Source organism: Pinus tabuliformis, chromosome 6 (genome assembly GCF_031772625.1).
Source record: "Pinus tabuliformis cultivar Carrire ecotype Pingquan chromosome 6, CPIR1, whole genome shotgun sequence".
NCBI lineage: Eukaryota > Viridiplantae > Streptophyta > Pinopsida > Pinales > Pinaceae > Pinus > Pinus tabuliformis.
The window spans coordinates 846,957,452-846,978,520 of NC_142292.1; the positions used below are offsets into that span (position 1 = coordinate 846,957,452).

Genomic DNA, 21,069 nt, shown 5'->3' on the forward strand with positions numbered 1-21,069 from the left:
AGTTTATTATGTATGGAATGGATGATTATCTATATAGGCATGTCTGGACTCTGGATTTTTTTATGTTGTTCATCATGGCATCGAGCAAGATTTTTTGGATGAAGTCTTCGAACAAAGTCGACGGCTTTTTGCCCTTCCGGAAAAGGAAAAGATGAAATTACTTCGGAACGAGAATCATCGAGGTTACACTCCGTATCAAGCAGAAATTCTTAATCCTTCCATGCAACCCGAAGGTTAGATGTGGATTCATTTTTCGTTATATTTACGTGTGCTTGTAATTACATCTCGCTGTACGCAACTCTGAAAAATCAATCAGTTGTAGTATTTCACTTCGTAATTTTTCATATATTCGTTTTTTCAGGAGATTGGAAGGAGAGTTATTACATCGGTCCCGAAGCTTCTGAAGCTAATGTCGATCAGGGAAAGCGATTCCACGGTCCCAATCAATGGCCTTCAACAGGTACGCAGTTCAGCGTTTGAAACGATATTTTACATACTTTTCTAGTGTTTAAAGATAAATTAAAGATAAATAAAAGTGACAGTATTAAGATTTTTACATAATAGTCACGGACATTTTCATAGCCATAGACAGACATTTTCATAGCCATAGACAATGTCTGTAGTATTTCCATTTTCTTTCTTTAATTTGTAAAAAAAATTATCTATAAAATTTTCTTATCGGCCAATTATTTAGACAAAATTGTTCAATTATAAAATTACCAGATTAAATGGTGATTACTACGCTCAGTGATTCACGAACCTCTCTTTTTCCTCTTCTAAATACCATCTACCTGATACATCTGATACATCGTGCGATCTTTTCTATTTGTAGATGATTCCGTGATTGACAGTTGTAATGCTTACAAATTTATTTTGATATCGTCCCTGAAACAAACTTATTTTGATATCGTCCCTGAATCAAACGATACTGTTTAGAAGATAGTTCGTAGCTTTGCTACCATTTGGTGCCCTTTTATTCAGCCATAATTAGATAAACTTATGCAGCAGTAAAGTTAGCGATCGTCTTTATCGCTGCCCATCAGATTACTTCGACCTACCATCGATTTAAGTTCCAAGTTTTTAACGAAAATAATATTATTTGTCATGTGAGTATGTATTGCTTTTGGTATAAACATAAACTTTTTCAACATGCTCATCATTTTTTCATTATACATACAATATTTGTTGTGTGAGTATGTATTGCTTTTCATATAAACATAAACGTTTTCAACATGTCAATCCTTTTTTTAATATACATATTTTGATCGATGCGATTTAATTACTTATCTTTTGGGTTTTAAATCAATGAATTATTTACATTTTATTATTAATCTTTGATGTTGGTTGTGTGTTATGTCTATAGTCGTACTCAGACTTATAGGTATTGGGTAAGGATGAAAGTCTTTCTCCTTATGGATTACCTAACATAGTTATAATGAAGAATCATCTGCATGAAATCTAATCTATGTAAATTTATGTACTTCATGTCAAAAGTTGAATGCGCAAAAGTTTGCAAGTACACCCATAACGTGTTAGTCAATAGGGTTCAAAATTGAACATGTCACGGCTTGTCAAGAGGGGTCTAACATATCGTAGAAGTGTGAGGCGAAAATTAAGTGTAAAAAACTGTTAATTTTGACTTATATTGAGATTTTAAACAATTTAAATAATATAACAAAATGCCCCATGAAGGGCTACCGGATAAATTGGAACCCCCGGTTTCCTTGTTATCGATTCTTAACTCATAAATTATAGGCAATGTCATTGGCCAAACTCTAGAGGCTCATAAATTTCCTTTGCACTTGATCGGCATTGTCAGAGGCTTTACGTTGATGTTGACATTGTAATTAAGAGTATAGATTGAGTTGTTGTTGGCTTCATCAATGTTCTAGTACAACGAGATCTCGAATATATATTATTTATTGATTGAAATCTAGAAGCAATCTTTTCCCACCTAAATTTTTAATAGATTTATTAAATATAAGATTGTGTTTTAATTGGAGTGGGTATAACATATATTGAGAAGAATTTAGAACAAGGCTTATCCTCCACTCCCTTTTTTATCTTATTATTCTTCCATTCAACCATTCATATCGATAGCACACCACAATTGTTGTGGTAAAAAGATCTCTTCAGGCGGGGATTGTAATGGGTTCTTAGATTACCTAGCTCCAGAGCTATTGTTGGCAAGTTTCAGCTCAATATGAGGAAAATTAGCCTCATGGTTATAGGCTACAGCAAGGCTCTAATCATCAGAGAGAACGAGTTCCAAGAGAAGGTGTTGAATTCAGATCTTCCTGTGCTTGTTAAATTTGTGGCCAATTGGTGTGGACCTTACAAGCTTATTGCTATCATCATTGATTGGGCTTGATAGGTACTTCCTCTTCCTCTTCTTAAGGATATGCACATACAATTCAAATTCAAATTCCAACTCTCATGCCACTAGAAATTACTGTGGAAGACAAACTCATTGATCTAGAAGTTCCTTTTGCTAGACAACACGTATGTAAGATCATTGAGGTTCCAAAGGCAGGGTGTCTCCACCTAAATATGTATAAATTTAACCTCTTATGCCTAAATGGCCTATTTACATTTTAAGGCAAAATAGGTTCCAATTGCCAAATTCTTGAATTCTCTATTGAGGTGCACCGAAAATTTCCTAGATTCAACCAAGAAACTGGAATGATATCACCCACAGTTCCTCAACCTAAGCTTTTTAGATATTTTTGTGTTTTTCATAGATTCAAGGCATGTTGTAATACTTATTAGAAAATAAATCTACAATAAATTTTGGTGAGGTAGTCTGTGAAAGCACAGGGTAGAAGCATCTCCTTCTATCTCATTTCACTACCGAATTCAATCTTTAAATCAATGTTTCTTTACATAACTACCGAATTCAATTGAATCTTTACGTCAATGTTTATTTATCATAGAAAGGTATTCCCTTTGTTATAATAAGTTCAATTAAATATTTAGGTTAATGTTTCTTTATCATAGAAGACATTCCTTTCATGATAGTAAGTCATAAGCAAAGCGTGGAATTTGTAAAACCAAGCTTTATTCTTGTATTTCTTCCCTTATTTTGAAAGAATTTTCTCTTTATTGACTTTCTAGTTTTTTTAAGCATACAAATTACTATAATAAAAAAATTAGTAGGATTAAAGTCTATTTAAAACCATTCTTCCCTTTCCCTCATTCAAAGGAGTTCTCTTTATTAACTTTCTAGCTATTGAAAGCATATAGGTCAATACTTTTCAGTGAAAGAAACGATCAGTAGTAGAGAAATAATAAGTCTACTTCCCATCAAACTATGCAAATTTTTGAACTAGAGGGAGCTCTCTAGAGTTGACATGAAATTTCAGAACTCTATTAATAACCATACAACACAAGATTGCAAAGGTCTACTTACATGGTTACAACTTAATTTGTTTTTTTCTCCTTTGGTATTCCCAGAATAGTTATACATACAATTGTTATTGTGTCTCTTGCTTTATTTGCTCCATTTGACATCCAGGAAATAAAGAGTGCCAATGGTTGTCCATGAAGCCGCTATTATGAAGGGTCTTTAACAAGATGTTGAAATCGTAGAAAAATTAAACGAAAAAATTTAACAAAAGGAAACTACCTTGTTAGAAAAAGACATCAGCCAAGATTGAATTTGTCATATAAGTCATTGCTCTTGAATGTGAAAGTCATCCTCGAGAAATAAAAGGATAAAATTTGAAAGCCATCCTCAAGAAAAAATAATGTAATGTTCCTAATTAGGAAAAACAGTGATATGAAAAGAAAAATAATACATGCAAGCACCAAATTCAGAAAAGTCAGAGAACACCCATGGAAACTCCAAAAATGCCATCCAGCTAAGCCATTTTATTAAAAATATGGAGCATGAGTACAATGGTATGGAAGGAATGCACCTGGGCTTGCCTCAATGGAAAGCTTGACAATACCCAGATGAGAAAATAGAATGCCCTAATGAGAGAATAAGTTGCTCCAAAGATGCACTACGATGCCCCAAAAAACTACATTGTCTGTTGGAAAGATGTTGTTGAAACGCCCACCTCCGGTGCTCAGAAAATTATGCAAAATTAGCCTGAAGCTCCTCTTAAATAACCCATTAAAACCCAGAAAGGGTTTGGCATGGTTCTGGCCTTCGAAAATTGGCCTTAATTACCACGTCCTCCCCAACTGGATGGAAAATACGGCTTGTCTGCAATCTCACTGGAAAAGCCTCCCAATAACCCCAAAAATGTTGAGTTTCACCTCCCTTAATATCTCCTCAATGCTCTCAGTAAAATCTAGCTCAAAAGCACTTCCCCCAATCTCCCACGTGTGCCCAGAAAATGACTATTGCACGGGCCCTAAGTGAATGAATTTCATCCTGCCTCCAAATAGAAATTTCCTGCCCTAAAACTCGTTAATTAGCTTGGTCTTCCCTGGAGCCACTATACAAAATTTCTCTCGACAAACACCACCTAGAAGATAGCTAGAATGAGTATTCCGTGGTCCCCTACTGCGTCCTCCTAGAGTAAAAATTGGCTGAGACAAAGGTTGTACAATGTGCTTTGAACCCCTTCAATCTCCCCGCCAAACTGGCACAAACTTACCGCCCTAGGGTGGCATTCATAGTCCACTAACATAAGGGTGAGCTCTCCCTTTGGAAAGCTCTGCATTGAACAACATTGTGACCCAGCTAAGCAGCTCGAGCAACAAGAGAAATGTATGATTGACAAAAGACCCCAAAAAGTTGCTAAGCTCCTCTTATTTATAATTTTCAAGTTGCCTTCCCATGTGGGTCCCTCCATCAAGTATTTCAACCCCCTTCCTTTGAAAATCGAATTTCCTTCTAAGGTGATGCATATTCCAAGTGGGTGTGGCCCCCACGTCCCACCATCAAAATGATTTTCGACCTCCCTTTTCCTAAGTCCTAGCCCAAAATTTTGCGGGTCCCATAGTAAATAAAATTGCCAAAAATGTTATAATAAACTCAAGGAAAATTATTCTAGGAAGGGACATTACAGTCCTCCCCAAGCAACTTCAGCACTAGATGCTCATGTGCTCTCCCTCCCAAGTGGCATCCTCATCCAGTAAGCTCCTCCAGCATACTAAGTACTCATTGATGGTTTTGCTCCTCAACTTCCTTTCTCTAGTCTCCAAAATGGCTTTCGATTCTAAAACTAGATGCCCCTCATCATCTAGTGGAGGTAACTCTGTAGTTGTTGTCACCTGCTATCCCAACACCTTTTTGAGGCATGAGACATGAAAGACATTATGGATCTTGCTTCCTGGTGGAAGCTCCAGCTCATAGGCCACCTCTCCAACTCTCTTGATCACCTGGTACGGCCCATAGAAATGGGGATGTAGCTTCTCAGCCCCCTTTTGTTTTAGTGTGGACTAACGATATGGTTTCACCCACATGAAAACTAAGTCTCCCTCCTAAAACTACCTCTCAACCCTGTGCCTGCCTACGTACACCTTTTGTTGATTTTGTGTCATTAGTAAGTTATCCTTGAGGATATATTGGCTCTGTTGGATACAATCTTTGGCCTTTAGGGCCCAAATGTCTCCAAAAATAATGTCAACAAAAGATAACTAATCATAACCATACAAGGCTAAAAAATGTGACATACCAATGGACATGTGATGGGTGGTGTTGTAGCAGTACTCGCCCAAATGCAACCACTGAATACATGCCCTTAGTTGTCTAGTCACGTAGTTCTATAGATATCCCTCCAACCATTTTTTGACCCTCTCAGTTTTTCGTCCGTTTGTGGATGTTATCTAGTGTTGGGGGTGAGCTCAATCCCCACTAGCCTAGAAAGATCCTTCCATATTTCCCCCATGAAACTATTGTGTTTGTCACTGAATATGGTCTTGGGAAGACCATGCAAGTGAAAGACCTCCTTGAAAAACAACTCTGCTACCTATGACATTGAATACTGGGATGGATTGGCAAAGAAATGTGCATATTTGGTTAACCGATCCACCACCACATAGATAAAATCTCTGCCTTGCACCATAGGGAGCCCCGTGATAAAATCCATGGAGATACTTTCCCATTTCCCCTCAGGGATGGGAAGTGGTTGCAACAACCCAGCTGGATGGGTCAACTCCCCCTTGTTCCTCTGACAAGCCTCACACTCCTGCACATATCTCAACACATCTCCCTTGAGGCCTTTCCATGTGAAGCGCTCTCTGACTATCATGTATGTCTTCTGGAACCCCTGGTGCCCTGACAATGGAGAGTCATGAGCTGCATGGAGAATCCTCTCCCTCAACTGTGAACCCGGCACCAAGAATATGCATCCTTTGTAGTATATGATGTCAGCCATCACCCTGTAATGCTCATCAGTGTGTGTACCCTCCAAAATCTCACATGCACATCGATCTTTAGAGTACTCTACCAACAACTGTGCTTTCCAATCATGACGAAAGCTCATGAGTGAAAGTGTCGCAGGCCTCCTAGATAATGCATCTGCTACCAAATTATGTTTGCCTTTGACATACTCAATATCAAAATCGTAGGCCTCGACCTTGTTGACCCATCTCTGTTGCCTATCACTGAGACCCTACTTCCCCATAAATTGGTGAATACTATTGTGATCAATCTTCACCTGAAATCTGTTGCCCACCCGATACTGCTTGAATTTTTCCAACGCATGCATAATGGCCAACATCTCCTTGTCGTAAATAGAATACGACCTCTCATGTGGAAGGAGTTTTTGGCTCTCAAAAGCGATGGGGTGACCATCCTTAGATAATATCGCACCAACTCCCTCACCTGATGCATCGCACTCCGAGGTGAAAGGCGGGAGGGTTACAACTAGACAACTATTGATCACCTCCTTGAGTCGATCGAATGTTGACTGTGCTTTATTTGTCCATGCGAAAGCCCCCTTGTTGGTCAAATCTGTGACGGGTGTTTCCAACTATGAGAAGCCCTTCACAAACTTCCTATAATAGGTGCATATGCCCACAAAGAGCCTCAAATCAATCACATTTCGGGGCATTGGCCAATCCCAGATGGCCTTGATCTTCTCCTCATGCACCCTTACTCCATCCTCCCTAATAATATGCCCCAAATAGAGCATCTTTGTCAGCCCAAACTCACACTTGGATAGTTTGGCATAGAATTGTTGCTCCTCTAAATTGTGTAACACCACCTCCAAGTGTTGTAAGTGCTCCTCCCAAGTTCTGTTGTAAATCTAGATGTCGTCGAAGAATACCAACACAAGCTTATGCAACTGCCCATGGAACACATGGTTCATGCATGTCTGGAGGGTGACCGGTGCTTTGGTCATCCCAAAGGGCATAACCAGGAACTCAAAATGCCCATAGTGGCATCTGAAGGTTGTCTTGGGTATGTCCTAATCCCTCACTCTGATTTGGTGGTACCCGAACACAAATCTATCTCAGACAAGTACTTGGCTCCTCTAAGCTCATCCATCAGCTCATCAATGCGTGGAATGGGGTAGCGATTCTTTAGGGTCTTATTGTTTAGAGCTCGATATCCTATGCACATGTGTAATGTCCTATCCTTCTTCTTCACCATAACCACTGATGAAGTGGGTCTTCTTGTTTAGAGCTCGATAATCTATGCACATGTGTAATGTCCCATCCTTCTTCTTCACCAGAACTACTGATGAAGCAAAGGGACTAGAGCTCTGCCTAACCTGCCTAAGTGCCAACAACTCCTTAATGGCACGCTCAATCTCCTCCTTGTAGACCTTAAGATGCCTATAAGGAGTGGTGATAATTGCATGTACCCCCAGCTCTAGCTCAATTGTGTGCTCAAATCCTCTGTCAGGGGGTTGCCCTGGTGGTATGTCCCCAAACACTACTAGGTACCTGTCCAATATGAGCTATATGTCGAGGTGTGGTGGCTTGGGTTGTGCCCCAACCTCCAAAATCCTTAGCTCCACCACCCATGCTATGTCCCCATGCCTCAAGTCGGCCTCCATCCTATGCACTAAAACTGTCTATGGAGGATATGAATGCATACCCCGAAGAACCATCAGCTTGCCATCCAGCCCGATGAACTCCGTCTCCAACTACCTCTAATCAGTAGTGACCTGGTGAAGGGAGCAGAGCCAATGGACACCCATCACCACGTTGGTGTTTGGCACATCCACAGCAAAGAAATGATATGTCACCAAGTAGTTCCCCATGGTCATTGTCAAAGCAGGGACATATCAAGTACACTACATAGTCCTATCCCTTGACACCAGAACTGAGAACCCCTCAAACTCCTCTGTAGTGATACCCCGCCTTTGAACCATTTGTGCATCAATGAAATTATGGGTGGCGACATTATCTACCAAAAATAAGACATGCTTCCCTTGCACTGTGTCTCTAATCCTCAGGGTCAAAAATTTGGGAACCCCACACAAAGAAGCTAGAACTCCTCCAAATGGCGTGAAAGGTGCTCCCCCAGGTGGTGGTGGTGGTGGTGGTCCCCTCTCTGCACAAGTCTTGTTGTCACCCCTGCCTATCTCCAACTCCACGTCATCCTTCTGGTCATTATACGAGAAGACCTCAATATAGCGGGCCTTTCCCACTATGCATCTATGGCTTGGTGCCCAAGGCTCCTGACAAGTGAAGCATAGCTTCCTTCTCCGGAGGTCTCTCCTGGTCTCCTCATCCAACTGCCAATGCCCCTGGGCTGCTCGTTGTGGTGGGGGGGGGTGCTCGTGTCATGCCCCTTCTGTGGGTAGGGATCCTGTGATGGTATGGGTGCTCTAGAATTAGGGATGCCCCCCTGCAAATCCTTGGCACAAGTCACAACCTCCTACAAAGTAGTGGGTTTGCAAGATTGCACCAGTCCACACAAAGGATTAATCAAGCCCTCTATAAATGTGTACACACTCCTGGCATCAAAAAAATATGGCACCCTGACTAAGACCCTCAAAAACTCTGATATGTACTACTCTGGGTGGCCAATCTACCTAAGCTGGGACAACTCCCTAAAATAAGCCTCCATTTCCCTCCTATCAAAACACTCCACCACTCTTTTTGTAGAGTCCTCATAAGAGGTCACGCTGGCATGCCCTAGTGTGGTCAAGCCATGAAACCACCAACCGTGTTCCTCTCCCTCCAAGTGCAAGGTATCCATTTTGATTCCTTCCACCTCTGTCATCTGATTAAGCTGGAAATATGTATCCAACTTCTCCACCCAAGCTTGAGTTGTGCACTTGGTAGATCCATCTTACGTGGGAAAATACATCCTCCCAATGGTATGTTGCAACTTTGAACTCTGCGTACTAGATCCCCCACTGTACCTGCCCTTCTCGTCCTGCTTGATCTGGCAATAATCCCTAAAGGAGAAGGTTGCTTTGAAATCTTACCCCATGGATTGCCATTACCTGAAATAATCTCCCATGGGTATTTGATCATCAGTCCCACCTTTCTCACTAGGTGCTGAAGGTAGAAAGGTAGGCAACGCGGTCCTGGTTGGCCCATTCAAAGCTAGTGGGTGAGTGGTTAGTGATGGGTGGTCATACTGTTGTGGGGACCCTGAAGTCTCTCTAAATAGGAACTCACTATGGATGCTCTTGTCCTTATTCTACTGCTTGATTTCCTCCAACATCTCCTTTTGTCCTTTGGGTAAATCGTTTAGGGCCTTTAAGGGGCTATCAAACACTACTTCCTCCTTACTCTTTGGCTCCCCCATATTTTCCTCTACTACTGCCTTCCCACGTGCCTTGGTATCAGGTGTAATCTCCAACTCCCTCTCCCTGCTCCGGTACCTCTGTCTTTGGTAAGTAATGTTTTGCCTATCCTCTTCGTTCATAAGAAAGACCCCCCCATGGCTAAGCCAAGATCTGAGCTCTGATTCCACTGTAATGTTCCTAATTAGGAAAAACAATGATATGCAAAGAAAAATAATACATGCAAGCACCAAATTTAGGAAAATCAGAGAACACCCATGGGAACTCCAAAAATGCCATCCATCTGACCCATTTTATTAAAAATATGTTACAAAGTACAATGGTATGGAAGGAGTGCACCTAGGATTGCCTCAATGGCAAGCTTGACAAGGCCTAGGTGAGAAAATAGAATGCCCGGATGAGAGAATAAGTTGCTCCAAAGATGTCTTGTGTTGCCCCGAAAAACTACATCGTCTGCTAGAAAGATGCTTCTGAAAGGCCCACCTTCGGTGCTCTGAAAATTCTTCAAAATTTTCCCCCAGCTCCTCTCAAATAACCCATCAAAACCCAGAAAGGTTTTAGCCTGGTTCTGACCTCCAAAATTTGGCCCCAATTACCACATCCTCCCCAACTGTTTGAAAAATACGATCTGTCTGCAATCTCACTGGAAAAGCCTCCCAATAACCCCAAAAATGTTGAGTTTCACCTTCCCTAATATATCCTCAATGCTCTCGACAAAATCTAGCTCCAAAGCACTTCCCCCAATCTCCCACGTGTGCCCACAAAATGGCTACTGCGCAGGGCCTTGGTGAATGAATTTTGTCTTGCCTCCAAATAGCAATTTCCTGCCCTAAAACTCCTCAATTAGGTTGGTCTTCCCCTGGAGCCACTATACAAAATTTCTCCCAGCAAACACCACCCAGAAGATAGTTGGAATGAGTAGTTCGTGGTCCCCTACTACGTCCTCCTGGAGTACGAATTGGATGAGAGAAAGGTTGTACGATGTGCTTTGAACTCCTTCAATCTCCCCTCCAAATTGGCACAAACTTACCTCCCTAGGGTGGCACTCGTAGTCCACCAAAAGAAGGGTGAGCTCTCCCCTTGGAAAGCTTTGCGCTGAACAACACTGTGACCCAGCTAAGCAGCTCGAGCAACAAGAGAAATGTATGATTGACAAAAGACCCCAAAAGTTGCTAAGCTCCTTCTATTTATAATTTTTTAGTTGCCTTCCCATGTGGATCCCTCCATCAAGTATTTCGACCCCCTTCCTTGGAAAATCAAATTTCCTTCTAAGGTAATGCATATTTCAAGTGGGTGTGGCCCCCACGTCCCACCATCAAAATGATTTTCGGCCTCCCTTTTCCTAAGTCTTAGCCCAAAATTTCGTGGGTCCCATAGTAAACAAAATTACCAAAATTGTGATAATAAACTCAAGGAAAATTATTCTAGGAAGGGGCATTACAAAAAAAGACCAACCAAGCCATACAACAGCTGCTAGCTCTAGTCTGCACGATAGATGTATATTGCAGGTTACAATATTTCCCTATTAGATATAGAAAACTCTCTTATTAATTACAAAAAAAAACTGAATCTATAGAGCCTGAAATTTTTAATCGAGATGAAAGTTTATTGGTAGTGTTCTTTGACCAAACACTATGAAGAGAAAAGTTCAATTCCCTTGGTTGTTGAAGGTATATATTTGTTTGTTTCGCTTGTTTTAAACTGCTCCAAGCTTAACAAAACGGAGAGTATAAACTAGAAACAAATGAAAACTAGAAAGCCTTCTCCATTGTGCAAATAGATTTATATTTTCAATGATGTAAATCTAAATACTTTGGAAGATCGTCTAATGAATAGAAGAAACATATGTTTACCTTTTTTTAATGTATTTCGAGAAGAATATTTTCTTATTTACTAAGTTCTATTGAGATTTTATAGTGTTTTAATGTAGCCACTCTTTAAATTTTAAATATTTTAAAGATTTAGAAGGACATTATTTCATTTTGGCATTTTTTTAATAAAGGGTTTATTTCATATACACATGTCAATAGAAATACATTTTTCTTATAATCTTTCATCTTTAAAGGGTTAGATGAATATATTCCCTTCCAATCAAAATTAAGACCAATGCTTCAAATTTGATCATTGTTAGTCAACACAATGGGATGAGCAATTTCCTTGAAGGAGAATGTCAAAAAAAAATTGTATTTAAGATAGAACTGTCTAATTAATTTGAAAAGGTAAGCTCACATCGGGATGATTTTCGCTCTGTCGTTTTCTTGCTTCTTTCGTCGACTGGCTTTTCCTTAGGGTTTTCCTTTGAGGGGCTCTGACAACTTAAACCCTAGCCACTGCGACCCCCTCTTCCTCTTTGTAGAATCACGTGGGTTTGATGGTATCCTAGAGGTTGTCGTTTCTCCTTGCTTGATGTTGTTTCCAATGGGTCATTGCTCAACATTACCTTGTTTCTCTCAGATGTGGTTTTGTTGTGGGGTTTTCGTGGTTACCGGTGGTGCTCAGTTGCGTGTGGGGAGTTGAGGAGGCAGGAAGCCTCCTTGTCGCCTTATTTCGTGCCTCTTCCATGTCGTGGTGTTGCGCTTATTGTTGAATACTCGTGTGATGGTTCCTTCCTAGTTGATGTCGGGGTTTTGTTGGGCTACTGCTCATCTTTTTTTGGAGGCCCACTCTGAGCTTGTTTTTGTTCGAGCTTTTGGGTGGCCTATGCCTAGATTTTGTATGTAATTTTGTACCCCATGGGTTTTTTTGTTTTTGTTTTTGTTTTCTGGTCGACCCTTTTTGGGTTTCTTGGTGGTCTTGTGTGCCCTATTTCGTGATTGCCCTTTTGACCTTGTTATTTGAACAAATTTCAACATCATGTGGGATCAAGGTAGATCCCAGAGAATGCACTACTATTTCATGTGCATAATGTATTTTTTTTTTCAATTTATGAATGAAAATACGGGATTTTTTTCCAAGAAAAAAAATGGGATGAATAATTTAAATAATTGATTTTCATTTGTTTAACAAGCACCGATCGTTGGGTGTCGAACACGCAGAAACTTATAGGTATGAAGATGGTTGAAAAGTACACACACAATTCCTTAGTCGATAGGTTGTAGCAAACCAGATGGAGAGTAACCCTTTGGTTGCTGCAAACATTCCCATGAATCCTTTGATTAAGTTAATAATGAAATTGTTGATAATTATCGAGCTAATTTGGCAATACCTCAACAAAGCTCTTACATGTATATTTAGTGGCTTCACTCAATGAACCTTTGACATATCACAAGCATTCATGGCATACTAAACAATACCCTTAATTTGACTAAATATTGGAAAATACATCTAAAAATCACATTATTTAACCACCTACCAATAAGAACCCAATACACCTTCCCAATTTAATAAATCCCTACTTTCACTATATATTGTAGGTATCCATTTTTTCATTAACTTTGAGCTCCATTTTTTATACCTTCTAATATAAAAACTCTTTACCCCATATTATATGCTCAATATATTATGCCATTTTTTCTTCAATACATATCCCCCAATATGAATCCACATGGTATGGTATTGCTCCCCTAGTGAAGCCCCCATGGTAGAACATGTGCAACTTTTCTTAAGTGGAATCATTATTTTTTTTGTAGAGATCATTAAAGGTGAACTTTTGCTTTAGAGTTTCTTTCATTGTCATTTTTAATAGGGCTACGCAACAACAATTGATTATGGAAACAAGATCATGCTTTTTGGGAAGCTTGACCTTTTCCTTAAAAGATGGTTACTAAAATTCAACCCATAAGCATGACTACTTTTATAACTTAAGTTTTGTTGTGATTGCCCAAATTTCCCAATTCATTTGTAGAATAGTTATGCAAAAATTAGTAATTTTTAAAAATTGACCCCAGTCACGGTGAAAAGGTATCATTGTCTCAATGGAATGTGTGGAGGTTATTTTGAGTGGAGGTTTTCTAGGTTTTGTATCCTGATACCCCACTAACTGATTTGTTTAATCCTCCTTTGAGGGTCTGGATATTTATATGGATTTAGTATCTCCCTCTTTTATTTAGTAGTTACAACAAATATCTCCTAGTTAGAATAAAAAATCACCATTCAATCGTGGAAAGAGAAACAATGTTTGGAGATTTTCTAGGTTCTGTATCTTGATACAACAAAGGCCATTGATGATCCTAGTACTTGGAAGATGAGAATGAAATGTACCTTTATAAGATTTGTTATCAAACAACTTATTTGAAGAATTCTTGTCCATAATGTTTGGTATCTCTAGAGTTTGGGGTGAGCAGTTTGGTTTGGGGTGATGCACGATTTAATGGAGAATAAACCTCCTGATAAGGAATGTAGATTCATTGTAAGATACCCCATTGACCTGTGTGTTGAATCCTCCTTTGAGGGTCTTAATATTGATATGGATTTAGTATCTCCCTCTGATATGTAGGTAGTTACAATTAATATCCCCTAGCTAGGATAAAGAGGCATCATTAATCCAACAATTCAATTATGGAAAAGAGAAACAATGTTTTCATTCAATTTAACATGTACAAGGAATCTATAGATAATAACTACTACATAAATAATATATTTATTAATGGATTTTAGAGAGAATCCAAAAAGAAGAATGGGAGAAAAAAGGAAAATGTGTTGTTTCTTCATGGTCCTAGTTGAATCATTCATCATCACAACAATTATTTAGTGAAGTTGTAAAATTAATCTAGATTGGACATTGATCTTATATTGGTTATTATGAGCTTATAGGGAAGGGTTACAACAAAATTATTATCAATCCTATGGTCTAAAATGCTTCATGCCTATCTTACTCTTATATATATATATATATATATATATAGAGAGAGAGAGAGAGAGAGAGAGAGATCCCATTTGTACTAATTTATTTACAGGAATGTAGAATATAAAATTTTGTTTATAAATAATTCTACGTACTGGGTAAAAGGAGTAAGTTAATAAGTTGACAAACTCAACCTTTATGGCAAGTCTATTTTTTAGTCATAAAATTTTGCCTTAATTAATTCATTTTTTCAAATTTTAATGATGTGGGTCATCTTAAAATGTGTCGGAAACCTTTGTGGGCAAAGTACAATGATAAAATTTTCCATTAATCGGGTAGAACTATGACTTAAAACAAATTTCTGATCAATTTTGGGAGAAAATTTCCATCAAAAGAGGGGGTGAGAGTGTGCACTTAATAACTTCATCACTTCATAAAATTATAATGACATATTTGTTCTTTACATACAAATTTCAAATTTTAGGCTTCCATATGGTACATCAAATCAATTCTTGTACTTTGGAGATTTCTTATGAAAAGTTTGATTCATGTTTATTTCATCAACATGGATGCCAAAAAAATTAAATGCATAGTTTAATTAATTATCTCATATGTTCTATTATCTCATTATATAAAAAACACCATGAATTTGGTTTTGTTTTTATGTTAAGTTCTAACTTTTACACCCTAAAATTTGTACTACAATTTTCCATTTTGGAAGACTAAAATAGCAATTTGTCTATCAAAAATTTATGGACATGTGGGGTTGGCTACGAGTTGTCTACTCCAAAACTTCACTGTCAATAGACAATGCATGATGAAGTTATGGCCAAAATATTTCTACATCCATTCTTTTTTAAGCAATAAACGAATGAATCTGAAGTTGTTTTTTGGTGGGAGCTTTTTTATATGTGCTAGCTCACCAAAATCCAATTTTTTTCTTCATTCGACTTCATATGCCCCATTTTTACAAAAATTATGAAATTAGCTTTTAAACTTGTATGCTTTTTCAACAACATGTATGCTTCCACAGTAAGCTATATTTTGGAATTTTATATGGTAGACATGAGTCTTGGAGACTTATGTAGTTCATGGTTCAAAGGATACTTATGTAGTAGGTAAACATCTTTTGCAACAAGGTAAGTTTCAAGTCTTCTTTGTCATCTCAAGTTTTAGGCCTTTTCAATGACTAGTTTGAAAATTAACTCCACTTCTTGACTTTGCCATTAAGCTTGCAACTAAACCTATCATAAGGTTTAATGAACCATTTCAGTTTTTAGGATCCTCTTTTATATCACAGTTCCTCAATGGGAGGCTTCTAGTCTCTAAAAGATTATTAGCAAAGGAGATGGAAGCACAAGGCCTCCACTCGTCTCCTAAATGTTGATGTTTATAGCATTGAACAAGAACTTATTAGCAAGTATGTGTCTAGACATGTATAAGTACTCCAAGGCCTTCAACCTTAGCAAATTCACTTTAATTAAAGGACTAATTAGAGTGAAGTGTGTTTTTTAAAAAATGAGCTTAATCCAATGAAATGCAAAGGTTATTTGCATTATTGAATTAGATGAATCTTAGCCATTGATCTCAAGTGAAGTGAGATTCATTCTCAATTTCCAATCACTTTGGAGATTAGGGTTGTGGATTCGGTCAACAACTCAAGCTTATAAAGCTAGGGGAATGAGGAAGACACAACAATGAGCAGAAGCCATAGTGAGATAGTGAGGATCTCAATGATTGGGTACAAAAGGATTTTCATCTGTGTGCAATGTCAAGGAAGTAATTTGTAAGAGTAGTTTTCCACATCAAGGATCATTTCTACCAGAGGTAGATTTACAACAGTGGCATAGCCATACAACAGAAATAATAGGTCCAAGCCACACTTATAGGTCCTAGGAGTGCTCAGAAGGTATCGTGTGGCCTCACATATGCCACGAGTAAGACACACAGGTCACATGAGCACATACAGGAGGAGAGACAATGCACGCAGGTCGCAAGTGTGGGCATTATAACCCCACATGTGCAGTTGTATGGATATTGTACCATACCAACATGGTAAGGGGATTGATCTAGGAAATTTTTTAGAGTTGTACAATTCATACATGTGCCCAATTTTTTTTGGTAATTACGGTAGATTGTATATTTTCCTCTGTGGACCATTTTCATAATAAGGGAGCCTTTTGTATGCTAAGAATTTAATTAATTAATAACAAATATTTGAAGGGAATAAATCTTTGTGTGTGCAAGTGTGAAATTGGTGTTTATTTCCTTCCAATGATTTTATTTTTATTTACTAGTTAAAATCCCAACAATGCATTTTATTTAGTAATTTTTAATTTAATTTAATTAACTACAAGGAAATTACTAGGAAATAATTTGTTAGTTAATGGGATTAAGTAAAATTAACATGGTATTAGAGCTTACACTTTGAGAGGGAGGATAATTTTTTGGTTTTGCATAGATAAACCAACAACAATTTGGTGGAGGTCACTCTTTAGAGGGAGACATGGAGGCTATACTAGTCAAATGTTTAGAAAAAATTTGAATTTTTGTGGGTGGTTTAAAGGCCCAAACATAGATCCACATACTAATGTAGTAGATCTATTGGATCTGCAAGGAGATTTTAGAAAATCTATAAACCAACAATATTTTTTTTCTTGCGGGTGCTAAAAAGACTTAGCTCATGGCATATATTATCAAATCTAGGAATGGAAATAGCTAGTCTTAGATTTTAAGTTTGGTTGGATGAAGCATCTAACTTCATGTTCTGGAAGGTGCAAGTGATGGTTCTTTTAAAAGATCATGACCTGTGGGAGATTATAGATAAGATTGTTCCTATATCAACAAATGCAACACTCAAGGTGGCTCATGAGAAGGACATTGGAGCCCATAGAGTGATCATGGATTTTGTAAAGAATCATTTAATCTTGCACTCGGTAGAGAAGCATATGAATAGAGATATGTTTAAGGCTCTAGTGGATCTATTCCAGAGTGATAACATGAACATGAAAATGATCTTGAGGAACAAGCTCAGATCCATCTAACTGTCAGCTTTTGATTATGTTAATAGCTACTTTATGAGGATCACACGGATAAAGGATTAGCTTGTAGCCATTGGGGAGAAAGTGGATGAGACAAAAATTGTTTATGTGGCACTAAATGGGTTCACCAAGCCATGGGAACCATTTTTCAATGGAATATATGCTTGAGAGAAACTTCCCAAATGGGAGAGACTTTGGGACAATTGCATCTAGGAAGAGGCTCGAAAAATAGTCTAATGAGATGGAGAGGAGTACTTGGCTCTAGTAAATCATACTAAGAAGGGAAGAGGGAAGGTTTCCAAGGTATCAAGAGGGAGTTGACAATCTTGTACAACTCTTAACAAAATTTGGTTACATAGAGAAAGAATTGGTCCATCTTCAATTCTACTAAGGCCATGATACATGGCCAGGATCTGCCTATGTTCCTTTGGGAAAAGGCATGTAACATGATAATATATGTGCAGAACAAGAGTCCTCATAGGATATTAGGGGACAAGAGTCCAAAAATATTTCACTAGGGTGAAGCCAGAGATACGTTACTTGAGGATCTTTGGTTGTCCAATATATATCCATGTGTCTATGGAGAAGAGGACGAAGTTAGAGACTTTTGGAGAGAAGTACACATTTGTGGGTTACAATGAGACTTTAAAGGCTTACAAAATCTTCAATATAATGCAGAGGAAGACAATTGTTAGCATAGATGTAAATTTTGAGGAGAACTTGGCATTTAGGAAGTCTCATGAGCCAATAGCAGTGATAGAGTAAAAGGAGTAAGAGGCTTCGAATGGTGAAAATATTTGGAGGCTTCTAGTTCAAGGAGTCATCCTTCAAGTGGGGAGAAGGATTCAATAGCTCCTTCCAGTTTTGTCAGGAGTCTTAGGTGGTTTATGCGTACATTGAAAGATGCTTAGGAGCATGCTAAGTATCCTAAGGCAAATTTAGGGAGATCACGCCTTAAATAAATTTCTAAACTACATGGCACTAATGAGTAACATCATTGATAACACAACATACTAGGAGGTTTGGAGGAATTCCATGGTGGAGGATGATGCATGGGAGATTGTGTCAAGACGAGAGGGAAATCTAGTTCTACGTGACTCTTCAGGAAGTTCCTTCCTTGCTAAGAGGGGGTGTTGATGTTTATAACATTGGACAATAACTTCCATATGGGTATAGGCATCTATACATGTGAAAGTCATCCAAGACATTCAAACTTAGAAAATTCACTTTAATTAAAGGATTAATTAAAATGAAGTATTTTTATAAAAAAAAAAGTGAATTTAATCTAATGAAATGTTAAGGTTATTTTCATTAGTGAATTAGATGAATCCTATCCATTAATCTCAAGTGAACTAATATTTAATCTAGATCATCAATTGCTTTGGAGATTATGGTTGTGGATTCTGTCAACAACTCAAGCTTATAAATTCAAGGCTAGGCAAAGGAGAAAGACACAACAATGAGCAAAAGACATAGTGAGGATCTCAGTGATTAGGTGAAGAAGGATTTCATCCAAGTGTGCAAAGTCAAGGAAATTTACAAGAGTGATTCTGTGATAGAAGGTCATTCCCAATAGATTTTGTAATGTAGATTTATAGAAGCAATGTAGTTGTATAGTGGAAATAGTAGGGCCGAGCTGCACATGTAGTTTCTAAGAGTGCATAAAAGGTACTACACAACTTCACATGTGCCATGGGTAACATGCACATGTCACATGGTTGTGAACAGGAGGAGAGATAATGCACATAGCACATATGTGTGGGCCTTATAGCCACACGTGTGTGGCTGTAGGACTATTGTAACAAACCAACATGGTAAGGGGGTCGATCCAAGAAGATTTAGACAGTCATATAGCTCGTATAGGTGCCCATGAATTTTCTATAATCATTGTAGCTTGTATTTTTCCTATGTGGGCCATTTTCCCTGCAAGGGAGCCCTTATATGTTGAGAATTTAATTAATGAACAACATATTTTAAGGGAAAAAATTTCTTGTGTGTGCTTGTGCAAAATTGGTGTCTATTTAGTTTCATTGATTTTATTTTTATTTACTAGTTAAAATCCAAAAATTGCATTTTATTTAGTAATTTGCAATTTTATTTAATTAACTACAATGAGATTAGTAGGAAATAATTTTTTGATTGCTTGGTTTAAGGAAATTTGACACTTAGGTCTACTAGTTCATTAGATATGAAAAATGTCTACTTCTTGCTTCTCTTACTCAATGTTTTTTGTCCTGACCAATGTGTTTTTTTGCACTTGTATTGCTATTAAAATATGTATTCTTCCTCTTTTTTTATGTGCTCTAGTGAGGTAGGTCTTACAATCTTCAACTAAGTGATATTTGACCTCATTATTGTTGAAAGTTGCATCCTTATCCCATAAGTATGTGTTAACAAACATCAGTTCACATGTATCTAGTAGCAACGCTACACATTCCACTTTACCAACATAGTTAGCATTTAAGAAAAACCTGATTTTACATCTCATGGTAACTATAATGGTAGATTTATATTGGATTCAACCTTGTGAACATGGTTTTGCTAGATCATAAGCTTTGAGACAATGCTCATCTACTAAGGTTTTAGAATACAAATTACATTGTGAACCACTATCAAATAAATCACTTAGATTATGGTTTTTTGCTTTAACGTTGATTTGGAATAATGTGTTTCTAACTCCACTATCACTTGGTTGTTGCAATGTGGTGCAAACCATGGTTTCATCTACATTGGAGGTGCTTTGTACACTAGTTTCTCTCATCTTGGGAGTTGTGATTGCTCCCCTCATAGATTTGTGCGATTATAGATGCAACTCTAAATGAAGCTTCCGACACTTCTCATTTGGTTGCCCATTCATATCACAACTTTTGCAATGCACATTAGGATATTTCCCCTTTTATGTTGTGGTTGTAATATTGTTTTCCTTTAATCTTGCAAGTATCTTCTTGACCCTTTTCTTTATTGCCCATTTATGAAGTCCAACTCAATTTATAGATCTTTCTTGCTTGCTTCATTTGAACTTTTCACACTCCCTCCAAATATGGATCTATAGGCCTCTACGGTACTTCATTAATAGCCCAGGTTGTTCTAAAGAGATACCCATCCTGATGACTTGCTCTTGAAATTTGGACATGTAGTCTTGTTCACTTTATCCTTTTTCTTGTAGACTGTATTTCACACATTGTTCCTCTTCCTAACCCATGGGATAGATTTGTGATTTCAATAGTTCCTTGAAATCCCCACATTTTGTAACCATGGGCTTTTTCCTAGCTTTAAGACATCTACATAGCTCTCTCACCATAATAGAACATGTCTAAAAATTTTCAAATGGTAAAAAAAATATATTGTGATTCTTTATCTAATAAATACAAAAATAAAATTTTCATTGTTTCAACCAACTATTCAACTTCTTGGTGTTGACTATCATAAGTTGGTATTTCAATTTTTTCTTTACCTTAAATGGAATATTGGAAGATGAAGGAAAATAGTTATTATTACATGAGTCTCTAGGGTGCTCACCTTTGGAATCTTTTGGGTTAATTTTTTCTTCTTCTTGCTAGTCTTTATTGGGTATCCT

General features: G+C 37.8%; 1 protein-coding gene across 4 annotated transcripts in view; it reads left to right on the top strand.

The window, feature by feature from the left end:
- LOC149261528 (kihadalactone A synthase LFS-like) overlaps window positions 1-21,069 on the top strand; it is a 231,141-nt gene that overhangs the window by 2,262 nt on the left and 207,810 nt on the right. For all 4 annotated transcript variants that reach the window (XM_089422358.1, XM_089422366.1, XM_089422360.1 and 1 more), the window contains 2 exons: window positions 38-233; window positions 362-460. In XM_089422358.1, coding sequence (XP_089278484.1) covers window positions 38-233; window positions 362-460 — 295 coding nt within the window. The remainder of the gene's footprint in view (window positions 1-37; window positions 234-361; window positions 461-21,069) is intronic.